Source organism: Macaca thibetana, chromosome 5 (assembly GCF_024542745.1).
Source record: "Macaca thibetana thibetana isolate TM-01 chromosome 5, ASM2454274v1, whole genome shotgun sequence".
Classification (NCBI taxonomy): Eukaryota; Metazoa; Chordata; class Mammalia; order Primates; family Cercopithecidae; genus Macaca; species Macaca thibetana.
The window spans coordinates 162140238-162159057 of NC_065582.1; the positions used below are offsets into that span (position 1 = coordinate 162140238).

Below are 18820 nucleotides of genomic sequence, written 5' to 3' on the forward strand. Positions count from 1 at the left end.
ACAGCTCTGGGATGTAGCCCAGGAAGCTGTATTTTTTTTTTTTAACTGCCCTGAGTGATTCTGGTGATGTTCCTCTTGGAGCCACACGGAAGGGCAAGACAAGCAGTGGCTGAACGTTGTTGCCAGCAGGGTTAGTGGGGTGGGGGCAGAGGATAAGGAGAAGTCCTGCAGGGATTTGGGAAGTATGTTTGCCACTTCCAAAAAAAAAAAAAAAAAAGGAAAAACAAAACAAAAAGCTCAGCTTGGGAGAGAAGCCTAAAACAAATAAAGAAAAAAAGTAACCAAGGCCCCGACGCAGTACTGAATTGCTGAATTTTTAATGTGCAACACAAAGATTGCCAAACTTTCCCCCCAAAGGAGCAGGTCTCAGTGGGGCGGCGGTGGATGAGAAACAGCTGAAGACGCGGGGCATTTGGCCTGGCTTCCGCTGCACGGGCTGGCTGGCCGCGAGAGCGGTGGTGGGTGGGGAGGGGTGGGGGTAGGGGGACTCGAAACAACCCTCTAGAGCGGCCTCTGAGCTCCTAGGAGGAACCTGAAGGCGGGAAGGAGGAAGATCGTCAGGTCAAAGGCGGTAGTCTCAGGGCTTATGGGGTGGAGAAGGAGGGTCCGGATGGAAAGGTACCTCAGGGAGCCTAGGAGGCCGTCAGCGTGGGTGGGGTGTTTCGGTACAAATGGAGGCCTTCAGACCTACTGAGTGGGGGGCTCCCAGGGTTGGGGCGGTCCTCAGGATGGAAGGTTGGTGGGTCTCGGTATAGGGGAGACCTCTGGGTGGAGAGGGCTGCGGGGAGACTTCAACAAAGGCGAAGGTGAGACCTCAGGGTGGAGGGTGTCTGTTGGAGCAGAGGAGAAGCTCAAAGGCAGACGGGGACCTCGGGAGTCCCTGGCCGCCGCCGGGTGGGGGCTCCGCTCAGGCGGCCTTGCACTCGCTTTCGCGCCGCCGCTTCTTGCGCTCTGAGTGCTCCCGCGCCTGGCGCTCCCAGAGCCCGGGCCCGCACACGCCCACCACGCAGCAGGCCAGCCGCCGGCCCGCGTTCCCGTTCTCCACGCTGGCCTGGTTGCCGCCGCGGCCCAGGTCGTCCACGCCAGCGTGGACGACCACGGCCCGGCCCACGATTGAGTGCGGGCCCGCGAGTGAGGCGGCCAGGCCGGCGCGGTACTTCCAGAGGCTGCCGTCGCGCACCGCGAAGTTGCCGAAGTCGCCCGGGTGCCGCGGGTGCGGCACGGCCAGCGGGTTGTAGTGGGGCCCGGTGGACTCGCAGCCCTGGCTCAGGTCCCCGAACTGGTGCACGTGGATGGCGCGGCTGGAGGAGTTCGGCTCGGTCGGGAAGCCCTCCAGGGCGAAGAAGGCCTCGAGCTTGGCGCGGGGCGCGAGCTGCCGGAAGAGGACGACTCCGGTCACCCGGGGCTGCGCGGCGTCCAGCGTGGCCGACGGCTGCACCTGGCAGGCGGCGTGGAGTGCGCCGTCGCCGTCCCGCCGCTGCGTGAGCTCCTGCCAGATCTCCGTGATCTTGGCGTGCATGTCTCGGATCGACTCTGCCAAGTCAGAGTTGGGCTCCGCTGAGTCCTCGCCCGTCCAGGCGTCCGAGGCACCGGCTGCCAGGAGCAGGCAGGAACACAGCAGCGCCAGCATGGCTGGAGTCGCGCACCTGCGGGACGCCCCCGCGGAGATGGGGGCAGAGTGAGGCTTAGTTACTTGAAACATGGACTCTCAGGGACCCCACTGTCGCAGACCCAACCGCCCAGTCCCCAGTGGGCTTCCTGGCCCAGTGGGCATTCCTTCGTGTGGCAAACGTTTGTCCACGGTCTGCTGTGTGCCGGGCACTGTGTTAGGTGTTGTGGCTGTAACGATGGCTGCGACCCAATCTGAAGAAACCCACAGGGATCTGAGTCGCAAATGATCATGGTCCTCTCCAGTCCCATCTCCATAGCGTGGAGGGGGTCTCAGGGAGCATGAGGGGTGTCTCATGGCCTTCTCTCATCTCCCCACCTGGTCTCCTGTTACCCTCTTCCTCCATCCTCCCCCACAGACAACCCTGTCCCTGCCTTCCGTGGCTTTGCATGTGCTATGCCTTCTCCCTGAAGCGCCTTCTCCATGTTCTCTGCTACACTCAGTAGACTTGGAGCTTCTTGAAGACAGAAACTCAGTTTTATTCATCGGTATCCCCAGCACCTGGGCCCACACCTGGCCATAGGAAACATATAATATGTGATTTTGCATAAGGAGTTAAGTGAGGGACAGACTTGGCATCCAATCATTCCAGCACAATCCTACGGTTGAAGACGGGCCTGTGCTGGAGGACTGAGGAGGCAGTACCCATCTCCCTAGGAGCCTCCGGGAAGGCTTCTCAGAGGTGGTGACTTTTGAACTGGGTTCCACAAGATGGGTAGGAGTTTTCCAGCCAAGTTGAGTAAGAAGGCCATCTCAGCAGGTAGTGCAGTGGAAGTTTTTAAGAAGAAAAGTGGGTGATGAGGTGGTCTTTCATTCCTTAAGTCCTACAGGTAAAAGGATATGTATGGGTTGGACTTTGGGATGAAGAGGAAAGGGGAGAAAGAATGGGAGTAGCCTAGGAAGAGACAGAGAAGCAGAAATAGAGACAGTGAGATGAGTTAGGGGGCATTGTAGTAACCCAAGCAGGAAATGAAGGCTTTTACCAAAGTGGAGGCAGTGCACACAGAGGAGGCATGGGTTTAAGAGACACACCAGGCAGCACTGGCAGGCTGGTAGATGAAGGCACAGTGCAAATGACCAAGGTTCCCAGCAGGAGAGACTGGGTGGAGGGAGGGTGGGGCCTGTTCTGGAGAAGCAGGGAGAGAGGATGAGTTCAGCTGGAGTCTCCTGAGGGTGAGATGCTGGCGGGTGCCCAGGTGGGGAGACAGGTGGGCAGACAGTTGGAAACTTGGGTTTGGCACTTGGAAGAGGAGATGAAGCTGGCAGGGGTTCTCAGTGTTGACTGCACATCAGATTCTGATTTTTAAAAATCAGATGCCCAGGCGCCACCCCAGGAGATTCTGATTCTGTGAGAAAGAAAGGAGAAAGAAAGAAAGAGAAGGAAGGAAGGAAGGAAGGAAGGAAGGAAGGAAGGAAGGAAGGAAGGAAGGAAGGAAGGAAGGAGGGAGGGAGGGAGGGAGGGAGGGAGGGGGAGGGAGGGAGGGAGGGAGGGAGGGGGGGAGGGAAAGAAAGAAAGAAAGAAAAGAAAGAAAAGAAAAGAAAAGAAAGAAGAAACCTCCATCAAAGATTCTGGAGCCCAGCCAGGAATTATAAAGTCAGGTACATATTTGAATCCCAATTCCAACCTATACTAACTGTAACTGTGACTTCATGGGATTACTGATGCTTAGCTTCAGGTTCCTTACCTGTAGCATAAGGCCAGCCATACCACCAAGATATGTCCAGAGGGATCGGTGCTGCCTCCAAAGAACTGCTTTAAAGGTCAACTGCATTTCCAACACCAAACTAGCTGCCATTTAAGAAACTCCAAGATTGAGTAGATATGCTTTGTATAACCATTTCAGAAAGCCAATTTAGTGTGGTGATTAAAGGGATGGATTCTAGAGCTACCTCATGAATCTAAAGCCTGACTCTGCCACTTACTCTAAGGGTTAGCAGTTATTATTTTTATTGCTGAGTAGCAGAGTAAATGCTGGACTGCAGACTGTGCACTGCCTCATCCCCTGTGAACCTCAGTTTTCTCATCTGCAAATAGGGGTACTAATACAGACTTACCTTAGAGGCTTGCTGCGAGGCTTAAAAGATTATTAGAATTGCTAAAACTTATTGAACAGAGGTGCCAGACGCTATTATAAGTACTGTGCGTGGGTTAATTCCCTGCATCCTCACAAGAACATTATTCAGTAACTGTTATCCCCATTCTAAAGTGTGGGAAACTGAGGCACAGAGAGGCATGTGTCCTGCCCAAGGTGACATGTTCAATAAGGAGCCGAAGGCAGGATTTGAAAGTGTGTGTCTGCTCCAAGCCCAAGGTTTAGGCACCACACTGCACATCTCTCATCTAAGGCACTTAGCACAGAGCCCAATACCTAGAAAGTTCTCAGGAAATGGCAGCTCTTAGCTATCAGAGAGAAGCTGCTGGTAGAGATTTTAGGACCATTAGCTAAGAGACGCTGTGGACACTGTGAGAGGAGGTGCCCTTGAAAGGCTCCAGGAAGAAGTATCCAGAAAGAGGGAGAAGCAGAGAAAGTGATGTTCAAGGACTCACCTAAATGACATGGCCCAATGTGGTACTACTACCCCAAAGCCCCAGGGAGTAGGCAGGAAAGTGGGGTAACTCTCCTGCCAGACCTGGACATGAAGTTCCCCATCATCAAAGACATCTTCCTCCTAAGACAGCCCTGCCACTCAGAAGGGCTCTGCTGCTTAGAAAGTTCTCCATAAAAACACAGAGCAAAACCAGATTGTTTTGGGTGTGTCAGTGAGCTTTCTTTTTCAAGAATCCTTGGGAAATAAATATTTTAAGGAGATGTTTTTCTCTCAAACCAAAAGAAGAGCCGGGCATGGTGGCTTCTGCTGTAATCCCACCCCTTTGGGAGGCGGAGACAGGAGTATCATTTGAGTCCAGGAGTGTGAGACCAACCTGGGCAACATAGAGAGAACCCCATCTCTAGCAAAAATAAAAAAATAGCTGGGTGTGGTGGCATGTGCCTATAGTCCCAGTTACTCAGGAGGCTGAGGTAGGAGGATCGCTTGAGCCCAGGAGGTGGAGGCTGCAATGAGCCATGATGGTGATCATGCCACTACATTCCAGCCTGGGTGCTAGGCGACAGAATGGGTGACAGAATGAGACCGTGTCTCAAAAAAAAAAAAAAAAAAAAAAAAAAGAAAAGAAAAAGAAGAGGAAGAGGAGGAGGAAGGGGGGAAAGAAAATTCTCCCTTAAACCCAGGTAAACTCTGACTTCTTGTTTCTTAAGCCTTTGACACCTCTTCCCCTTGGGACCAACTTCATTTTTCTCCCACAGCCTCCTGCTCAGTTTGAGCTGTGAAATGACCAAGTGCCTTTTTAAGGGCCTCCTTTGTACATGGATCTGGAGGGGAGGACAGTGTTATCAAAGAAAGAGGACAGGGGCCTGTATCCTGAACCAAATGGAGGCACCAAGCCTTTATCTCCTTCCTGGGTCTATATCTGGGAAGAACCTGCCCCTCTTGAGCCTTGGGTATATTTCATCCCTCAGCTCGCTCCTAGAAGGAGCTCTTTTTCCTAACACTAAGGTCCTCTTGGACTGGTCTTTGCAGATCCACAGGAGGAACGGTTTCTTCCTCCCCTCATTGCCTTCCTCTCCCTTCACTCCACCTCCCTACTAACCTCTCAGAGCAGCCAGAGAAAGTCCATTTCCCTCCCAAGAAGATGCAATTTGTTCCCAAGAAGAGGCCTGTTGCCCCAACCCAACTTCAAACTCAATAAACACACTCCAAGAAGAACAAAATGAACCTCAACTTAGCACCCACCTTTCCAGCTCCTCCAAGAGAGCTTTCTCTCCTGAAAAGAGTGCTGCACCCAGCCGGCCCAGGAATGCTGGCTGTCCCTGGAGCCTGGGCTGTTAGCCCAGCAGGAGGCCAGCCCAGAGGAGTGGTCAGCGTGAGGGAGGCAGGCCATTGGGCTGGTTTACGGAGGAAAAGCAGGCCAGACAGCCCCGGCTTGTAGAATTGGTTCGCCTCCACCTCCTCCCGCTCTGTCCCCACCTCCCCTGCCCCTCCCATTTCTGGGGTTTTGGGCCAAAGATTTCCATTCCGTGACTTCACCGGCTTGTAGCCAGTGACCTTCAGTACACAGCAGGGGAATAAAAATGAGAAAGAAAATCGCCTGTTTGGAGAGATGTACAATGACCTCTTTATTGAGAGGCCCTTTGCTTTTCTCTAAGTCAGTAACTTATTGACTTATTTTTGCTGCATGGAAATGGGCACCTCGCAAATGTGCACGGTGTTTGCTGCGGAGCTGTGCTGTCATACCTGAGAGCAGAGCAGCGGGTGGGTCGTGATGACACAGGCTGCAGAGTCCCAGCCTTGTCACTTCCTATCTGTGTACACCTGGAGCAGCTGCACCGCTCCCTGTGCCTCCTTTTCATCATCTGTAAAATGGGGATGTGATGCTGTCCACCCCACACGCCCACCGTGAAGATCCAATGAGATCATCACTCGCCCAGTGAGAACACAGTGGCTGGCACTAGCCGCACTCATAAATAATCATCATTGTCATTGTCGTTACTGTTATTATTAAAGAGATGAAGGAGTCTTTTTAAAAAATGTGTTGTCTGGGAGAACTCGGAGTGTTTCCCTCCTGATGTCCGTCCTTTTTTTGCTACCATGAACTTTTCTCAATCATAGCAGCCCTTTCCAAAAATAGAAGCTCTTCTTTCCCAGAAAAGCCCATGTGGGAACAACCAGGCAGCCTGCTTGCTGGCCTGCCCCTCCTCCCGCATTCCTTCAACAAATGTTTATTGGGTGCTCATCCATTCCAGGCACTATGCTGTGTGCCGGGCACCCAAAGCTGCATGAGTCACCTTGGAGGTTCATACTCTGGGGACAGAGACAGCAGCATCAATAGATGCATCCAGTACAGAGTGGGGAGCGCAGCAACAGAGGAATGAACAGGGCCTCGTGAGGTCCCAAACACCCGTTTTGGTGGCAGGAAAGCTTATAAAAAATCTAAGTCTCTGAACTCCACCCCAGGCTGGGTGAATTAGTTACCAGCAGGAGCTTCCTAGAATCATCTTGGAAAAACTCAAACTAATGATCTTTATCCAAGGGCAGGCATTCTGTGAGATAAGAGGGAGACTTTCCCAGAACTCAGAGACTCCAGCCCTTCCACCCTACCGTCCTTCCTTCCGGCCCGCTGAGAACCCAGGCACCAGTAGCTCAATCTTGCAGCTCTGCGTTCTGTAGGTAGGTGTAGTTGTCCTCGACTAATGAGTTTTCAGAGTTCCACATGCCACCCACCACCCCACCCCCACCCTGCAACAGTCTAGTTGCTTATTGTCAATCGTTCATCCCATTTTAAAAACATTTATATTTTCATTCAGTTCTTGAAATCATAATTATATACATTCATAGCTACTATTTTTATTATTTTTTAGTTTATTTTATGTTATATTAAAATGAAAGCCAGTTTATTAAGAAAGTAAAGGAATAAAAGTGTGGCTACTGCATAGGCAGAGCTGAACATTCCTGAAAGCAAGAGGAAGAATGCATCCAACTTAGGTACAATATTTCTTTATTTATAAGATAACAAAACAAAAAATCATAGGGGAGATGTGTTCTACTACAAGGGCTTGTAACAAAGGATTGTTAATCTTTGTGTAACTACCGTCTTCCACAAGAATCTATATTATGATTTTTAAAGTGAAGCTTTAAGAATGCTTTCGTTCTTAAGATAGCTACTATTTTAAATGACACTTTCTTCACTTGACCGAATTTTATTTCTTTTCGGGTCCAAGAAAGCATGTGTCCATTCTGGTATTCTAGGACTGGTGCTAAAGCCTAGACTTACTTTCATTTTGATGGCATTCTAAAGGAAGTCTGCCTTTTTCTCGTCCCCTACCATGGCAACATTCATTTCCTCTTCCTTTGGTAACAGCATCCCAATTTCCTTTCTGAGAAGCCACTATACTTTCAGTCCAGCAGGTGGTGTTGACTTCATCTCCTGCTCCGGAGGTAGCTTGTGGCTTCGATATGATAAATCATACTGTTGCATTGGTTCAGGGATGATCCACCTTCACAGCCAATGAGACGCAATGCCACTTTCACTGGTACTGTTGAAAGAGATGCATTCTCTCTTTCTTGCTGGACTTGAAACTGGAGAAAAAAGGCTGGAGTTATTACAGCCATCATGCTCCACTAAGGGAGAAGCTGTCTGAGGATAAAGCCAATGCAGAAGGCAGAGAAATAAAAGTAGAGTGAGAGCTCGGTGCAGTGATAGGTGCATGTGTAGTCCCAGCTACTAGGGAGGCTGAGGCAGGAAGGTTGCTTGAGCCCAGGAATTCAAGGCTATAGTGTGCTATGATCACTTCTGTGAACAGCCACTGCACACCAGCCTGGGCAATGTAGCAAGACCCTGCCTCTAAAAATAAATAAATACATAAATAAAGGGTAGAGTGAAATCTGAACCCACTGGCATGGGTTCAGATGCTCTATTTTCATTATATGAGTCGATACATTCTTATTTTGCTTAAGGTGTTTGGGTTGAGTTTTCTGAAGTTGCAACTGAACACTTTATGAAGCACTTTCTCATATAGTATCATATTTCATGCTTCCAATACTTTTTGTGGGGTGGATATTAATTTGGCAACTTTATTTATAAGAAAATAAGGTCCAGTTAAGAAAAGGTAATGGACCCCAGGTTGGAGAGGTAGAAAACGGCAAAGTCAAGATTCAACCCTAGGACTTTGATTCCTAAGCTTGGATTCTTAATCATATGCTTTACTGCCACCTAACCTAATGAGAAGATGAAAGCAAAGTTAGAAACAAGTAACAGAGGAGTCAGAGGAGTTCACATTTCACAGTGATCTCTGTAACATCAGTGACTGCCACGCAAGCGAGACACTAAACCATTGACCTCTTATCCTTTTCACATTTGTTAATGTATAATACACTGGAAAGTCAAATGAGCATTGTCGAGCACCAGTTTTAGGAAATGCATTGAAAAGCACTCTTCCTACCCACGTGGAAGAGCTCTCTGCTACAGAACTTTGTACATTTTGTACAGGAATGCCAGTTGTAAATAGTTTCCTCTTCATGTGTTCAGAAAACTGATAGACTTAAATTCCGCCAGGAAATAGAGTGGTTAGCCTGAAGAGAAAATTTCTGAAAACAATTAAGGTTTCAGGTTAAGCTCCCTAGAAAGCCAGGTTTTGTGTGATCACTGTTTACCCAACCAGATTACTTCAAACATGCCTGAAAAAACTTACAGCATGTTTTGCCTGCCCGGGGTTCTCCCAGAAGCCCCCTGGGGAGTTAAAGTAAAACCAGGGAACTGCACAGTACAATCTTGAATCTTATCATTTTATCTAGAAACATCTGGGTAACAAGAAAAAGTGGATCCTCACTCGGAGTGTGAGCAGGAAGACAAGAAACATCATTCTTATTATGAATAGAACTAAAATAATGGGCCAGACACAGTGACTCACACCTGCAATTGCAGCAATTTGGGAGGCTGAGGATTACTTGAGACAAGACCAGCCTCGACACCACACGAGATCCCCATCTCTACAAAACATTTTTAAAAATTAGCTGGGTGTGGTGGCACATGCCTGTGGTCCAAACTACTTAGGAGGCTGAGGTGGGAAGATAGCTTGATCTCAGGAGATTGAGGCTGCCGTAAGCTATGATTATGCCACTGCACTCCAGCCTGGGTGATAGAGCAAGACCTATCTCAAATAAAGGAAAGAAAACAATCACGTCTAACATTTATTAAGTGCCTCTTCTGTGCCAGGAACATGCACCCTTCATGTGCACCTCTTCTTTTGTATTATTAGTGCTGTTCCTCAGTGAAGAGGAGAAATTGCATGCTGTCCTGTGCCCCATTCTGGCACGTTTGCTTTCACTGTCAACATGTCAACCCTGCCCTTTAAATGTTGGAACAACGTGTATGAAGGAGAAGGTAATGAAAACCTGTCAGAACCAGTAATTTCTCAACTAATTACACATGAGGCCACATGAAGAGAATGACCAATGGCAGAATACAGAAGAAATGCCTTTTCTGATCCAAAGGTGAGTGTGTGTAAAATATTCCCTTAGGAAAACATCAGAGTTAAATCCCTCCACACTGAGTTCTTCATGAACTCTGACTCTCCCTCCAGTTCTACTCCCTGCCCCATGCCTATGAGAAGACTTGGGCGAATTCTGGTTTGCCATAGGGAAACAAGATAGCATGGCTCGGGAATGTCAATAATAATAATAAAAGAGTTGTGTCACATCTTAAAAGCAAATCCAATTTAGTGCTTATTTCCTCAAAATAACGTCATAGTACACTCTACTTGGGGAAAAAAATAAGACTTTTCCAGCTTATTTTCTAATTATATTTATTTAGCAAACATTCAGTGGGCTCAACAACCATATTTGCCCCAATTCTTACTCTCTCCTTCCCAAGAAGCTGAAAAGTTAGACATTTGCTTTCCCAGAATCCCTTTCATCTGACATTGGTCATGTGACTCAGCACATAGTCCATGAGACATAACCTGATGTGCATTTGGAAAAGCTTTTTCTTTCTTTATAAAAGGCAGAAACGGCTGGTGTTTTCCCCCTTCCTTCTGCCTAAAATGTGGGTGTGATGCCTGGTAACATGGTAGCTACTTTGGGTCCATGCGATGACAAGAATGAGAACATAAGGCCAACATGTCCAGGATGGTAAAAGGGAAAGACGGAAAGAACCTCGGTCCTCAAAGACCTCACTGAACACCTTAACCAACACCTGCACAGCTCTAATCTTCTTGTAATAGAAGAAAATCAGCCTCAACACATTCTACTATTGTGGGTTTCTGTTACTAGCAGCCAAATGTATGACCAGCTGATGCAATCATGTGTCAGACCCTATACTGGGCACCATGACTATGAAGATGTGGAAATCACAACCTCAATTCAAGGGACTCATAGTCTATTTGGAGAGACATATGTGCAAGGGACCATAGAATCCTCCCAGTGTCATACTCTTATTTTACAGGTGGAAACCAAAATCTAATTGATTATTCCAGTGTCATCCCCATTAGATGCAGAGGAGGCACTTGAAGCCTTCAGGCTGCTGACCTTCAATCTCACCAGTTCCAAGGCTCCATTGACCATATTGACCATCTCTTCACCTGTCTCCCTGCTCATCCCATCACACACACCCCCCGCAATTTCACCATGAGGAAGAAGTACTCTCCCCACTCTGAAAGCCAGCTTGGCCCAGGCCCTTTCCTCCACACTCCTAGAATGAATGAAGTAATAGAAAAGATGGGCAGAAGATCTCCAAGGAGCTGTGTAAAATGCACAAACATTGCCAAATGTAGAAAATAGAATCTGAGGACAGAGGTGAGACAAACTACTCTTGGAATTTTATAAAATTGATGTTAGAAGCAAATGTAGAGGATAGAGAGATCCTCTTGACTCAGAGTTTATTTTAGAGAAATAATTAGGAATTCTAAATGCTGACAGGATTCAAAACGAAGCCTCAGATCCAAGGCCTAGGGAAGAAAATAGGGCAGCAGCCATGTGTCTCACTCAGAAATGAATCCAGGATGGTTCTGGCCAATCTTCAGGGATGATTTTAAATGAAGTGGGTCATAGCTTCCATCACAGTCCCCAAATCACCCTCACCCACCAGGGTTACCTAAAGAGGAGCAGCTACAGCAGAACTAGCATCTGGAAGATTAGAAGATTCTGTGTTATAGCTAGCTCTGGTAGTATATATGGAATTTCACTTCACAGAATATTGGAGCAAATCATACAAAGCAGCCCACCTCCTCATAGTGTTCCTGGGCCATGGTCCAGCTGTGCAGACTCCATCATGCCCTTCTAGAGAAAACAGAGGGAATGTGGTTGAGTTATAAGACATCCTCTGCACACTGGGGATATACTGCAGGTTTAGCATCCTTCATCCTAAAAGCTCCTAAATCTAAAATTTTTTGAGCACCAACATGAGACAATGACACCTTTGTTTCTGGTGGTTGAATGTATATGAACTTTGTTTCATGCACAAAATTATTTTTTAAATTGTATAAAATTAGCTTCATGCTATGTGTTTTAGGTATACATAAAACACAAATAAATTTCACATTTAGACTTGTGTTCCATTCCCAAGATGTCTCATTATGCATGTGCAAATATCCCCAAATCTGAAAAAATCCAAAATCTGAAACAATTCTGGGCCCAAGCATTTTGAGTAAGGGATACACCACCTGTACGAGCTGTTGGCAGCCTTAGCCTGGGACAAAGGCATGAACTTTTAGAATATCTCTCCCAACTTCTGTCCACTTTAGCAGAAGAAACTTATCATACTGGCCATTCTCCCCCAAACTGTTACACCAAAGCAGGAATTTATCACTCATTGGCCAAGCCATTGCAGAAAAGATGGACTCTAACTAATGGCTCAACTAGTTGATTTCACTTAGGAAGATGAGATTTAATAGATCAAAACATTCCTCTGGTTGGGCACTAGTGACCAAAATGAAGTTATCTTTTCACTCATGAATATATTCATTATTTAAACACAAGTATAGATTTGCAACCTCTTTAAAAATGTATTTTCAGAGAGAGAACAACTACTTCTATAAGAAAATGCCAATGCATAGGCTGAAACTATCATCTCCTTTTTATATTATTTCCCTCAAAGCTAGAAAATCTCAAATTTACTACTACAGGAATTTAAAACTCAGTGCCTTTGGGGGCCATACAGGTCACATAATGAGTAAAGTTGGCTGGATATAGACCTCTTATTTGTTGATGTGATTTGGATATTTGTTCCCTCCAAATTTCATGTTGCAATCTCATCCCCGGTGTTGGAGGTGGGTCTGGTGGGAGGTGTTTGGATAATGAGGTTGAATCCCTCACGAATGGCTTAGCACAATTCCCTGGGTGATGAGTGAGCTCATGCAAGATCTGGTTATTTAAAAGTGTGTGACTCCTCACCTATCTCTTCCTCTTGTCATGTGACATGTTGCTCCTACTTTCACTTCTGCCATAAGTTCCCTGAGACCTCACCAGAAGTCAAGCAGATGCCAGCACCATGCTTCCTGTACAGCCTGCAAAAAGATGAACCAATTAAACCTATTTTCTTTATTAATTACCCAGCCTCAAGTATTTCTTTATAGCAATGCAAAAATGGCCTAATACATTTGCCCTTACACTCACAAACTGTATATCTACATTTTGTCTTTCTATCTTAGTGGAGATACTAACCTAAAAAATATTTCTCCTCCATGAGAAGAAGAACAGCAGCTCATTGAAAAATGGCAATTCAGCCATTCTCAGATTGGATAAAAAAACAAAACCCAACTATTTGCTGCCTCTATGAGATGCATGTCAAATATAAAGACACAGACAGACTGGCAGTAAACGCATGAAAAGAGGATTTACCATGGAAACAGTAAGCAGAAGGACATAGTTACATTAACATCATTCAAAAATTGACATCAAAACAAAAGCTACTGCTGTAGATAGTCATAGCAACTGGACAGTTCACAATGATAAAAGGCACATTTATCAAGAAAACATAATAATCCTAAATTTTATATATCCAACAACAAAACTTCAGAATAAATGAAACAAAAATTTTAAAAACTAAAGACAGAAATAAACAAATTCACAGTCATAACTGGACACTTTTAACATGCCTTCTCATTAATTGGTAGAAGAAATAGACAAGACAATCAGTGATTATTTGAACAACATTATCAACTGACATGACTGAACTTGTGTTTTCCCAGTAGTTCCATAATAAATATTCTTTTCAAATTTACATGGAATGTTTACCAAGATAGATAATCTCTTAGGCCAAAAATAAGTTTTTATTAAATTTAAAGAGGTTAAAACTTTTCATCAGAGTATGTTATATGAGTACAATGAAGCTAAAATACAAATCCAGGAGATATGCAGAAAATCCTCAAATATTTAAAAATTAAATAATGCACTTCTCAATAACTTATAAGCCAAAGAATAAACCACAGGGAGATCAGAAAATATTTCACATGAATTATAATGAAAACAACATATCAAGCCATAGAGGATGGAGCCAAAGCAGTTCTCAGAGGAAAACACGTAACTTTCAATGCATATATTAGAAAAGTAAAAAGGTTTAAACACTAAGAAGCTAAAGAAAGGAGCAAATTAACCCAATGTAAGTAAAAGGAAATAAGTAATAAAGAACATAAAATAATAAAACAGCAAACAGATAAACAATAGAGAAAAAATTTAAAAACAAAAAGTGGATTATTTTTAAAGATTAATAAAATTGATAAATTTCTAGCAAGACTAATAAAAAAGAAAGAAATCAAAATTACTAATATGATAAATAAAAGAGGGCACATTATTTCATATCCTATAGCTATCAAAAAGATAAATAAGTCTTGTGAACACATTTATGCTAATAAGGTCAATAACTGAGATGCAATGGGAAAATCTTTGAAAAACGCAACTTACGGAATTTACACAAGAAAAACAGTGTGCATTGCCCTGTGTATATTTAAAAATTTTATTTTGTTATTTAAAACATCCTTCTCACAAAGGAAAGTCTAGGCCAGATGAGTTTGCTGGTGAATTCTATAAAATGCTTATGAAATGTTTAAGAAATAAGTAATACCAAATTTACACAAACTCTTTCAGAAAATAGGGAGGAGTAACGTAGTAACGTTCTTCTCAATTTCTCTTCTGAGACTAACATAACCATGAAATTAAAAGCCTGACAGATAAGTATATCTAATGAACATAAATAAAAATTCCTGAACAAAATTTTAACAAAACAAATTCAGAAAATACACAATATGGAAAATATATTGTGACTGATTACAGTTTACCCCAGAAATGCAAGCTTGGTTTAACATTTGAAAGTTAGTTTATATAATTAACCACATTAACAGAATGCAGTGAAAAAAATCACATGATCATCTGGATTGATGAAGGAAGAGTAGTTCACAAAATCTAACCTCATTCATGATAAAAAGAAAAAAATTCTTATCAAACTAATAATAAAAGACAACTTCCTCAGTTTGATTAAAGGCAGTTATGAAAAACCTACAAGTAGCAGCCGACTTAATTGAGAAATATTGAATGTTTTCCATCTAAGATTGAGAGCGAGGAAATATCTGCTCTCCCCATCTCTAGTCAATATTGTACTGGAATTCCTAGACAGTGCAATAGGACAAGAAAAAATAACAATAAAAAGCCTGGAGGCCAGGCACGGTGGCTCACACCTGTAATCCCAGCACTTTGGGAGGCTGAGGTGGGTGAATCACCTGAGGCAGGAGTTTGAGACTAGCCTGGCCAACATGGTGAAACCCCATCTTTACTAAAAATACCAAAAAAATTAGTCAAGCGTGGTGGCGCATGCCTGTAATCCCAGCTACTTGGGAGGCCGAGACAAGATAATTGCTTAAACTCAAGAAGCAGAGGTTGCAGTGAGCCAAGATCAAGCCACTGCACTCCAGCCTTAGCAACACAGCAGGACTCCATCTCCAAATAAATAAATAAATAAATAGCATGGATATTGAGGGGCATATTTAAACTTTATGCAAACATGAATACCTACACAGAAAAGTCTAGGCCAAGTGCAATGGTTCACGCCTATAATCTCAACACTTTGGGAGGCTGAGGTGGGCAGATCGCTTGAGCTCAGGAGTTTGAGAACAGCCTGGGGAACAATGGCAAAACACTGTCACTACAAAAAATTAAAAAATTAGCCAGGCATGATGTGCACCTGTAGTCTCAGGTATTCTGGAGGCTGAGGTGGGTGGATCGCTTGAGCCTGAGGGGAGTCAAGGCTGTGGTAAGCTGTGATCGTGTCACTGCATTCCAGCCTGGGTGACAGAGTGAAACCCCAAGAAAGAAAGAAAGGGGGGAGAGAGAGAGAGAGAGAGAGAAACAGAGAAACAGAGAGAGAGACGAAGAAAGAGAAAGAAAGAAAGAAAGAAAGAAAGAAAGAAAGAAAGAAAGAAAGAAAGAAAGAAAGAAAGAAAGAGAGAGAGAAAGAAAGAAAGAAAGAAAGAAAGAAAGAGAAAGAAAGAAAGAAAGAGACAAAGAAAGAAAAAGAGAGAGACATAAAAAGAAAGAAAGGGAAAGAAAGAAAGAAAACAGAAAGAAAAGAAAAGAAAGAGAGAGAAAGAAAGAAAGAAAAAAAAAGAGAAAAGAAAATTCTAAGGATATTTTTTAAACACTACTGAAAATAATCAGGGAATTTACCAGAGTCACAATATACAAAGTCAGTAAATAAAACTAAATTGGGTTTCTAGATACTAGCAACAAACAATTTGAAAATGAAATAATTACCATTCATAAGAAGACCAAAAGGAATGAAATATTTAGTAATAAATTCAGAAAAAAGTTTTAAAACTCTACACTTAAAATGTGCAAGATATACAAAAACATGAAATGTTTCTGAGAGATATTAAAGTAGATCTAAACAATTCGAAAGATGTGTCATATTTGTGGATTAGAAGATTCAGTATTAAGATGTCAGCTATCTCAAATTTAATACAATGCCAATCATAATCCCAGTAGGCTTATGTGTAGAAATTGAAAAGATTATTCTGCAGTGTATGTGGAAAAGTAAAGGACTTAGAATTGCTAAAACAATTTTGAAATACATACACACAGTTGGAAGACTGCCACTAACTGACTTTAAGACCTATTATAAAAATTTAATAATCAAGTCAGTGTGGTATTGATATGAGGACAGACATATCGATCAACGGAACAAAATAGAAAATTCAAAAATAGACCTATACATATATGGTCAATTGACTTTTGCCAACAGTGCCAAGGTAATTTAATGGGGCAAAGGGTAGACTGTTCAACAAATGGTACTGGAACAACTATATATCAATATGGAAGTAAAACAAACTTCTGCCTTTATCTTAAACACATAAAAAAGCTTTTTCAAAATGGAGCACAGACCTAAGTGTAAAAGTGAAGCTGTAAAACTTCTGGGATGTAAATATTGCTTACTAGAACACCAAAAGCATAAACCATACAACAAAAAATTGACAAAGTGGACTTCATCACATGTAACAATGTTTGCTCTTGGGCCTATCATGGGGAGGGGGGAGGGGGGAGGGATTGCATTGGGAGTTATACCTGATGTAAATGACGAGTTGATGGGTGCTGACGAGTTGATGGGTGCAGCACACCAGCATGGCACAAGTATACATATGTAACAAACCTGCACGTTATGCACATGTACCCTAGAACTTAAAGTATAATAATAATATAAAAAATTTAAAAATAAGATTTATCAAGTATTTTACTTCCCCATATACAATACTTTAGAGAAATTTTGATGGATAAAATTACCCTTTTTATAAAACACAATGAGTGATGGGATTATAGGTGATTAAAAAAAATCTTTATTATACATTCCTGTAATGGAACAATAAAAAACATGTGTTCCACATTAAAAAAAAAAAAAAAGAAACCTTTAAGAAACTGAAAAGACAAATCACAGATTGGGAGAAAATATTCTTAATACACGTATCTTTAAAAGGACTTGTATCTACACTAGAATTCTTATAACTCAATAAGAAGAAAGACAATCCAATTGAAAAACTGGAGGAACGTATTTAACCAATGCTTCACAGAAGAAGATCTACAAACAACCAATAAGCATATTCATTGATTGTCAGGAAAATGCAAAACACAATCACAGTTTAACATCACTCTATGTCAATTTGTTTGACTGAAAATAAAAACACTGACAATGGCAATGTTAGCAAGGATATGGAGTAACTAGAACTTTCATACATTAATAGTGGGAGTGTGAAATGCTACAACTACTTGGAAAAACTCTGTAGAAGTTTTTTATAGGTTTAAACATGCCTTTAACATATGATTCAATATTTTCTTTCCTAGAAAAATGAAAATGCAAGTCCACAGATTTATACATAAAAATACACAAGAGCATTATTCATAATGGGTCCACTGGGAACATCGCAAATATCCATCAGCAGGTGAACAGATATATTATTTGCGTTATATTTCCACAATGGAACACTATTCAGAAAAAAGATGGAATAAACTACTGGTACATAGAGTAACATGAAGGAATCTCAGAAATATTAGTCTAAGTGAAAGCAGCAAGATGCAGATTGGTATATGCTGTGTGATTCCATTCATATGAAGTGCTAGAATAGGTAACCTAATCCTATTGTCGTGGAAATTGGAACAATGGCTTCCTGGGATGGAGGCAGAGGAACATTGAGAGAGGCAGAGAAAGAGAAAAAGAGAGAGAGTGTGTGTGTGTGTGTGTTTGTGTGTGTGTGCGTGTGTGTGCCTGCGTGTGTATGTTGAAATTAGCTGCAAAGGGGCATGAGAAATTTCTCTGGAGCGATGAAAGTGTCCTATATCTTGAATGTGGGATGCTTACATGAGTGTTTACATGTCAAAGAGCATGCATTTTATTGCTTATAAATTATCTCTTAATAAATTTGAAAAGCACAGGCATCTTGTAAGCATTAGCAAAGTAAGAAGGTTGGCAACTCTTGGGCTGACCTATTGGCATGAGGATGACCTCAAGTTCAAATCCTTTCAAGGCAAGGTCATCCAAATAAAATGTTGTATTATGTTGTTGGTCCTTCAGATTTACTCTTGCAAAGTTTGAAGTCAGAACTCTAATGAGTAAGCCCTGGAGAGTAAAAAGAGAAAGCTTTCTTATTCATTGGTGGGACAGTTGTCCTGTTGAGACCCTCCTCTGAGGTCTCCTGGGAGAGCATGCTCCTGACCTCAGGCTAACTAAATTGACAGTTCCCACACAGCACTGATCCACTCCAAGCCTCACTGTCCCCACCTGTAAAAACAAGGTAGGATTTTGTGAGGATTTTTTTTGAGGATTAAATGAGATAATTATGTAAGGAAACCAACTAAGTGCTTGGCATGTAGCAATCATTGAATTCTGTAATTTTATTACCTGTTTTTTGAGGATTAAACCTTTTGAAGTTTTTTTGAGGTTCTTCATTTTATAAATTGAACTGGAGAACACAAAGGTATCAGGGTGGAAGTAGAAAGACTTGTGAATGTAGAATCAATTTCTTTATATTGTCATGGATTTCTGTTTCTTCTTTTTAGGACTCAAGACACTGGTTCCTTTTGTTTCTGTGTTAGCTAGATTTCCTTAAGCTGCAAGTGACAGAA

General features: G+C 43.0%; 1 protein-coding gene across 7 annotated transcripts in view; it reads right to left on the minus strand.

Moving 5' to 3' along the window:
- Positions 1-301: 301 nt before the first annotated feature.
- The window catches only part of SOD3 (superoxide dismutase 3), a 948116-nt gene continuing 929597 nt past the window's right edge, over positions 302-18820 (minus strand). For 4 of the 7 annotated variants that reach the window (XM_050790712.1, XM_050790711.1, XM_050790714.1 and 1 more), the window contains exons 2-3: positions 5462-5540; positions 302-1646 (exon numbers count right to left, since the gene is read on the minus strand). In XM_050790712.1, the coding sequence (XP_050646669.1) occupies positions 908-1630 (723 nt within the window). In that variant the 5' untranslated portion in view covers positions 1631-1646; positions 5462-5540 and the 3' untranslated portion in view covers positions 302-907. The remainder of the gene's footprint in view (positions 1647-5461; positions 5541-18820) is intronic. The other 3 variants (XM_050790718.1, XM_050790715.1, XM_050790716.1) reach the window with 3 other exon arrangements.